At 31.0% G+C, this 9049-nt stretch overlaps 1 protein-coding gene across 1 annotated transcript; it reads right to left on the bottom strand.

Moving 5' to 3' along the window:
- Positions 1–700: 700 nt before the first annotated feature.
- LOC131953606 (lysophospholipid acyltransferase 5) lies at positions 701–8480 on the bottom strand. The gene is made up of 13 exons (XM_059316855.1): positions 8249–8480; positions 5949–6059; positions 5742–5848; positions 5499–5627; positions 4787–4900; positions 4606–4676; positions 4132–4240; positions 3551–3637; positions 3223–3389; positions 2917–3064; positions 2281–2439; positions 1923–2049; positions 701–1243 (listed from the first exon to the last, which is right to left on the bottom strand). The coding sequence occupies exons 1-12, from the start codon at positions 8322–8324 to the stop codon at positions 1930–1932; spliced, it is 1398 nt and encodes a 465-aa protein (XP_059172838.1). The 5' UTR covers positions 8325–8480; the 3' UTR covers positions 701–1243; positions 1923–1929.
- Positions 8481–9049: the final 569 nt, after the last annotated feature.

Here is a 9049-nt window from a genome sequence, read left to right as displayed (position 1 = left end):
TGTATAACAATATAAAAATATAGAGAGGACTCTCTAGGATAACGCTTACAACAATTAAAACAATCTAATTTTACCTAGGAAATGATAAACTATTTTTTCAAAAACTTTCAAATATTTTAATAGTAAAACTAAGTAGATAATTTTACCTAGGAAATGATAAACTATTTTTTTTAAAATTTTAATAGTAAAACTATGTAGATATTTTCTTAATTTTTGAGGAAATTTTTAAAAATATACATGACTAATAAATAATTTAATATTACTAAGCAAAGCAGGCCTACAATGTACAGAAGTCCCAGTAATATTTCTTTGGTTTGAATCATGTAATACAAACAAGCCAAATGCAAAAAGCTAGTTCTATCAAAAGTTAAAACAAAGGTAAAAAATTACATCATTTTATACAAAGAACTGATCACACTTTTTACTAGTACAACTAACTCCCTTATATTTAGACATATTTACTAAATATAAAAAATAATACATGAAAAAAGAAATAGTAAATGAAACAGTACATGAATACATTACTTTAAAAAAAATAAATTGATATTAGTATCTTTTTGTTGTGGTTAAGACAAGAATTTTGTGAAATTTTTGTGTGGTTTCATTTCAACTTTTTAAAAATTATTTTTTTATACTTGAGCATACATCCTGAAACATGATTGTCCTTATAAAGGTGAAGTTCAATATCCTATTAGCACAATTTAAAAACGGTTAATGATATTTTTAGCTAAGCTGTTTACCCAGTTATATCAACACAAACCTTAAACACTGACAATTTCAAACAGTAAATTACACCATAAAACTATTAAGAAAGACATAACATGTATTAATTTAACCAAAACTTGTACTTGAGATAAATAAATCTGTGCTCTAAGCCTCACAACTTGTATGAATATAAAAAAAAATCTGTACCATAAATACAAAAATTTGTTTTGTTTTGTGCATATTTTACATGGACACATTTGCTAGACTTAACCTTGTCTGTTTTCTGACAACAGTAATACAAAAAAATAATTTTGCATTGAAAACCATTTTAAGTGACTTAATTGTAACTTTTTAAAACCAAAAAATCTTAAGAAATATTACCAATCCCAAGAGTGCAATGAGCAGAAAAGCAACAACATCTGTTAGCATGGTGATGTAAGGAAACAGTAAGAAGATAAACAGTAGAAGTAGAAAGCCAATGTTGAGAGTCCTTCAATTCTAGAACCACTGTTGCATCCACTTTCTTTGACAGGGAGTTCTATTCAAAAGGAGAGATTTTAAGATGTGAACCATCAACTAATAACAGTACAATCTAGCCCCAGGTTAATACTAAATTAATCAAGAATAAACTAGTTTAAAAAGAAAAGATCCTTTAGGATTTTAGGGTCTGTAGGAAAGATGAGTTCATCCCTGCAGCTCGTAAAAGTATAGTGTGGTCAGCAGTATGTCCAGCCTAAATGTTTAGCTTGTCTGTTGTGTCAGACACTTATCAGAGCTGTGCTAACTACAAGACATCTATTGGTCAACAGTTTGTGATACAACACTTTCAAATGAGCAATTAAGTTCTCTACAGTTCAACTAAGCTCTCCAATATTAACTGGCTTATTAGGACACACAATGGGATGGGGTGGCCTAGCAGTAGAGAGCTAGACCTCAAACCCAAAAGTCTTGAGGTTAAATCCGGGAACAAGTCAGTAGAACATCCATGAGTCCACCCAGCTATGATGGGTACCCAACTCACGTTAGGGAAGGTAAAGGCTGACCACACTATCCCTTCATCTGCCCGATGTGTCTTGGGCACGAATGGGAAAAGATGAAAATGATTATAAAGCTTAAGTCGGTTTTTATCTTTCCTCACTATAAACTAAAAAAAATTGGCAACTCCCTGCTCAGAAATGGGTATGTCTACAAAACAAGTGAGCTAGAAAATGACTTACTATTAGCCTAGTCTGTGTGTACCCCATTTACTTGAGGTTTAGGCCTGGAAATGACTTTGAGTGAATAAGCCCCAGCAATAGCTAGGAAACAAGCAACATGACCAATGAAGTAGACAGACTTGTAAACCTGTGGAATGAATAAATATTTACTGTGAACTGCTAACAGAATTTAAAAATTTATGTAAATAAAATACTTGAATTAATATTTTAATATACTTTATATATACTTAACAATGTGAGCGGTAAAAAAACTGAAAGAATTGTAGCCTCCTCACATACCATCTTTTAAAATAATTGGCTTTTTAAAACTTTTTTAGCCTGCTACTTAGTAGTACCAACACTTCCAGCTTGTACTTACAGCAAACCATTTCTCGTATTCTAATAAAACAAAACCAACAAGAGCATAGGACCAGAGGAACATTAGAGTAAGTTTCCTAACAACACGTCCTATAACACCAAGGGCACTCCAATTTGGCAACTTGCTCTGAACATTTAGCCTTTTGAAAATCCATATCATCTGGAAAGAGCATTTTTAAAAAAAAAAACTGAATTAAAATTGAACGAATAAAATATTTTGTATTTGAAAAGAGAAATATCTTTAGTAGTTAATTTGTAATAGAATACATGGATAAAATAGAAAAGGATAAATATACATTCAATGTGTAGTTTCTACCAATACAAACATCAACCATGCCAAATTTAGGAAGATAGTGAAATTTAACTTTATATTAATGTATGAACATCAGGGGCCGGCCCAGGAAGATATGGCAACGTAGGGTGTTGGAGGAAAGGATTGAAAGGAATTGGGAGAGCTGAGTGGAAGGGGAACATGGGGAGTGGAAAGCTTTGATAGAGGCCGTAAGTTCTACACGGATGACAATGATAAAAATATGAAGTTATCATATGAAATAAGCTCATTTAAAAAAAAAAGTATTAATATTCATCTTTTACACACATTTTATTACTGATTAATATATGTATGAAGACAACAAACCTTGGTCTCAGCATTGGTGTCCAAAAGCTCAAGTAAGAAACACATGTAATAACCCGACTGGACTCCATGCCATACAGCCAAGTAAAACAACGTGGCAAGCTGAGAAACTATTTTACTGCCCAGGAATCGCAATCTCTTGTAAACGTATCTAACAAAATCAGACACAGAAAAAGTGTTAACAGGCATTCGCAGGGCCAATGAAATTTGCACAAACATTTTTTAAAATCTGGCGCATAAAGAATTTCAGTCACAGAGCCAATGAAACTTGAATAAACATTTTTAAAAATCTGGCAGACCAAGAATTACCTAAGCATCCACTGATTAGTGTTGACATTGAAGGCTTGAATAAAGTCGGAGAAAGATTCTCCAGTCTCCAGGAGCCAAACTTTTATATTTGTGCACCCATCCCACTGTTTGACGCCAGCTTTATCCACACCATTGTAGCTCATACCAGTGAGAATTATGCTGCCCTCCTGGATCAAAAATAAGGGTAGCGTTAAAGAATAAATATTTTTATCTTTAGTTTTATATTTGAATACACTTTTAGATCATTATTAGTTTGGACAATTTTTTCAATGTAGACTAGTATATGTATAACATAAATTCATAAAAAATAAAACATGACATCACAAACCTGAATTAGCCAAACTCCAACATATTTATGAAGAGCATTTTTTCCCCAAATCAAAATTAAGGCACATTTAGTAAAAAATCCTAATTCCTGCAAGGAATATACATAAATATCTATATAAAATGCATTAAAATAACAAAGAATGTGTAACATTGCATGCTGAAATTATATTTTTATAAATGAGATGTATTAGAGTCTAGTGGTTCTTGCATACAATTTTAATTGGAGTATCATATTAACAGAACTAAGTAAATAATGGAGCAACTAAGAGTATGAGCTCTTAACAGAACTATGTATAGTATGGAGCCACTGTGAGTTGTAAGGGAGCAAACTGAGGGATTACTGAATGAATGTTACTGTCAATAAAATCAATAAAACACTGGGAATTTAATCACGGCACATTACGATTAATAATTTAGAAAAGAGCCTAGCTGAAATGGCTCTAAAGCTAGAGAAAAAAGTGTTGTCTTAACTGAATATTTAGATGTACTTAATTTCTCTTGCTCTTCTGTGAATTACATGCCTAAAGGCTATAATTAATTACAAAATGCTAAATTGCAACATGCCACAGAATCAATACTTACATCAAAAACAAGACTAGTTAAATATTTATCAGGCAGCAACAAAGCAAGTATTTGGAATAGGATCAAGTACACAAGGCCCCCTGCCAATCGCTTTAGACTTGCATTGATGCTTGAGGGGAAAAAATAATGTCAGAAATAGGTTAACAAAACACTTCATTCAAACTTTAATTCAATTTACAATATCATAATTATTCTAACAGAAAATGTTTTTTTTTCAAAACATATGGCTGATTCACATTATTATGCAAATTAAAATATGCTGTTCAATTATCATAATCCTTTATTTCTTTGCTTGACCAAATTATTTCTCAAATTAGCAATTTAAAAGAAATTAAACAAGGAAACATCTTTAACAGCAGGAATGTGAATGTGTATTATTTTCATTTTACTACTGCTGATGTACTTTAGAGTTTAACAACACAATCTGAGAACAGAAATGTAATTACTTAGGAGTTTTGTATACATAATACAGACCTGTTTGGGGCCATCCCATTTGATTCAGCAAACCCACCATTCACAAACTCTAAATAACGTTTCATGGAGAACTTCATAAAAAGAAAGAAACAGTTCAATAAACTTAACATTTAAACTAAGACAATATTAAACTATCAAATGTTTTATGTAAATGTTATCTACAGGTAGGTAGAGACTGTACCTGAGGCCCAACCAGCACCCCACCAAAGAACAAGCTATGTCCCAACATTTCTAAGTAGCCTGGCCTTCTAGAGAGAGCTGTGTTGTCTTTGCCACCACTCTCCTTCTCTGAAACCTTGAGACAAAAACATTTGTTAGCTATAAATAACACAATTGAGTATTACATTAGCTAGACTGGTCTCAAAATTGTTAATATTGTAATTACTCACTAGTCAATTTAAACAACGAACAAGCGGCAATTAACTACAACACACTACTAATGGAAAATAAGTTTGAAATACATATTTAGTCTGATATAAACCAAGTGAATACATTTGCTGTTTTGCTGGATAAGTCAGTACAAAAGGAATGAATTAGCTTAACAGTTTTTTTTATCTACTATTTACACCATTTCATTTCTTAAAATATAAAAAAATTGACTGTATGCAAAAGTATTTTAAATTTCTTTAACAACTTTTATGAAAGAAAAATAGTGTCTGAATTATTGGCGTTATTAAATCTGAAGAAAGTCTTGACATCATGTATTGTTTAATTTTTTAAAATAATTGATTTTTTCTAGGACACTTGTGTAATTTACTGTATTTTTTATATAAGAGTAAACTAAACTACATTTTACAAGTTTTATAGTTTTTTTTTAAATAATTAAAACAAAAAGTGTTATAGACTAAATAATTATATGCGGTGTGCACGTGATGGATCAACTAAATATTTACCTTCTGGCCATCATAGTAATCAAAAGCTACAGCTGTCAAGCGAAGTGTCAACACACAATGTGGCATGGTCCATGATATCCCAAACTCTTGATAGTTGATTTGGGAATAGTAGCCAATGATAAGATAGCACTGATGGAATAATTTAGTCAGCTGATCAAGAATGTATACTGTACACAAATTCGTATTTTTTAATATACATATGTATGTAAAATATAAGTATATAAATATATAAGCCATACTCACTGTGTTGAAAACAAAAATAAATATGACAGAAAACTTTGTCCCACCACAGACGAACAACACCAGATATGTGATGGTGATATTTAGCCATGTGTGATATGTGTCAATACCTGAAATTTAGGAGGCAATGTCAACACTTTTCATAATGGACATAAAAAAATCAATACTTTTATCCATAAAAAAATTATTAACTTGTAGACCAGCACTTACCAAAGTTATAGTAGCAAATCAGAAGACCTTCAAGGGCAAAAAGTATATGTTTCACAATTGGCGGTGAAGAGTAGAGAACTGGTAATCTATGTAGAAGTGCTAGAGGGTACCCTGAGGAAAAAAAAAATTACACTTTAACAACATATACATATTTATATACTCAAATAGAGTATAAAGCATTGCAAGACATTACTTTTTAAAAGATCTAGCTTTTTAATATATTTTTCCCCATTCTGATGCAAATACTGGGACTGCTGAATGCATATTAATGAATAACCAATTGCATTTATCATTGCTCATTTCCTTTGGTTTTTAACAAAGCCTATTGATTTTATGTAATGTCTGTATCCCTTTGGTTAAGGTCTATAATATTTGACAATGGAAAATTGCCACCTGTTACCATATACATTACAGAAAAAGTAAGCCTCTTTGTTTTAGGGCTTGTGAAAAAAAAAATCAAATAATAACATCAGTGAACACTCTTACAAAAAAATGGCATGTTATTTTTTAGAACTTTAAGTACATTTTTAACTTATATTACTTACTAATGTCAACAATAAATAAATGTATTTGTTTACACAAGTGATTAATATAAATAAATATTATAACAGACATTCCTAATTATGTTAGATCAAGAGTAGTGATTTATTGATTTAAATTATTGTTCATTTCAACAACAAACTGGGCTATACTGAACTGACTACAGCTGTGTAGCCATACAACTCAGACTAATTAAAATTTGTCTTAATTTTTACATGCTACAATTTATTTAAAAAATAGAAGGCTGCATCCGGGGATTTGTTAAGAGATGATTTCTCCAACATACCCATAAAATAAAGTGGTAAGACCTAATCCTGAATAAAGAGATAAGGACTAGCCTAAAGATATTGTTTGTGAAGATGGTGACGGTCAGGCCATGCACGGGAATATAAAAAAAAACAAATTGACTCCTTTGTATCCTACCAAAATTAATGTGCATTGTCACAAAGATGGGCGTACTTTCATTTTAAACTTCAATGATGCCTATTTCTGAATGTGTTAGTAGAGTAATCTGTAGTTAGATCTAAAAATTTGAAATTTAAAATTTAGTGAGAAATCCTCCCCATGTTTGGTATTTGGCAGACTCTATACATCATTACATAGGCTTAAGAGGCCCCAGCTACAGGCCAACAATTATAGGCTAGCTACATCTAGTATTGGGGGGATTCATATTTTATAGCCAATACTTTGACTTTGAATAATATTAGATTTGAATAACTAGTCTGGACCTGGATCTACATAGGGCTATAACTTTAATTACTAAAAGAATGTTAAATATTAAATTCTGCAGTATCTGTATAACTATTACCTATGTCAGACAATAGACTCTTCTGTAATAATGTATATTCAGTTGTTAGTAGTATTGTATACTGGGGTAATGGTGAGAAATTAGTGTTAGAGCTATGGAAGGCTTCTGCTTAGATGTGAGTTAGTCATTGTTCTACCAGCAATGATTTGCCTGTAATCTAACACCTCATTTTAAGAAGTCTCCATTATTCAATTGTGACATCTGACATACTTCTATTTAGCCTAATATTTATATAATACTAACAGTCCCAGAGGCCTACCTAGTTATTATCTCTATATATGGAGTATAAAGGCATTACTGTTATTCAACAATCGACTTAAATAGGTTGTGCTAGTTTTATAAACAGAACTAACATTGAGGGTTAAGGCTATGAGCCTATGGTAGGACTTACAAGTCACTTGACACTTAGGTTAGCAAATCTTAATTAATTGTACTCCCAGTAATCTAACACCTCTTTTTAAAGATTATTGATGATTATTCTATTATTATTGTCATCAGACAATGAATCACAATGGTATACCTACATACATACTACATACAGTACATAGACTAGAACCTACTGTCTACTAAAATAGTACTATTACTACAATTTTATAATTAGTTACTAGTTAGGCCTGGCATAATATACTAATAATATAGTAAATAATATAATAATACTATACAATATACATCACTATATAATATATATATTATAATTTAATATACACTATGACTTGACTATCTAGATCTATAGGCCTAGGCCTCTTATGTAAAATTATAAATCTAGCTAGATTCTAGATCTAACTACAGTGGTAGACTATGTCTAATTTATAAAAGGTCAAGATTATATCTAGATATAGATTCTAGATCTAGATCTAGAATCTAATTATTTAAAAAATAATCATAAGCAGAGCCAAGCCAAAATGCAAAAAAAAAAAAATGATTAAAATTTTAAATTATTTTTTTTACTTACCAACTAAAATTGACAAAAGTAATTTTATAGCCCCCTCAGGTGCTCCTATAGCTGAAGCAATCATAGAGGCGACCATTTTCAAGAATTCTGTACCTGTAGAAGCCTATTACTTAGTCGATAACTTATTTCAGAAAAGGGTTCAAATGTTTTGCCAGGACACGATCAGCTGAATTTAATAATTAGATCTACATAAAGGGTCGAGAAAGGATAAAACTCATGTTGTTTACTGCAACATGCGTTGCCAGCTACAAGTACGCGTTTCAAGCCAAAGTTAAATACGAGCTTTATCATTTAACGTGGAAATGTGATGTACATTGGTTGAATAATTTTGAATAATATACATTAATATACAATAATCTCAAAATCAAGCTAACAATGAATATGATCCTGCATAATACTTTTGACAAGACAAATGACGTGTATTGACCTACTTTAAAAATAAAAAAACAGAAAGTTGGTTTTAAATCTCGAAATCAATAGGACCTATCCTATTAATTTAACTGTCTAATCACTCTATAGCTACGCCACGTGTGTTAGTTTTATTACAATTTATTATTTGTTGAAACTAAAAGGTCTTTCAAAAACGGAGGAGTATCGTAGCCTATTCATTACTATGTAGGCCTACAAACAAATACATGTTTACCAAAACATCATTACTGTATAAATAACGTACTGCTGAAGGTATTTAATATGTGGCTCTGTTAGATTTATCCGTTTACTAAAGCTACTATAACAGTTTACTTCTTATTTACGAATAACCAAATTTTAACAACAACAAACAGTGTGAATAGATTTTGAAAA

Source organism: Physella acuta, unplaced genomic scaffold (assembly GCF_028476545.2).
Source record: "Physella acuta isolate Inbredline_101_S28 unplaced genomic scaffold, ASM2847654v3 ptg000933l, whole genome shotgun sequence".
NCBI lineage: Eukaryota > Metazoa > Mollusca > Gastropoda > Physidae > Physella > Physella acuta.
The sequence above is the reverse complement of the archived record's forward strand: the minus strand, read 5'-3'. Positions and strand labels throughout refer to the sequence as shown.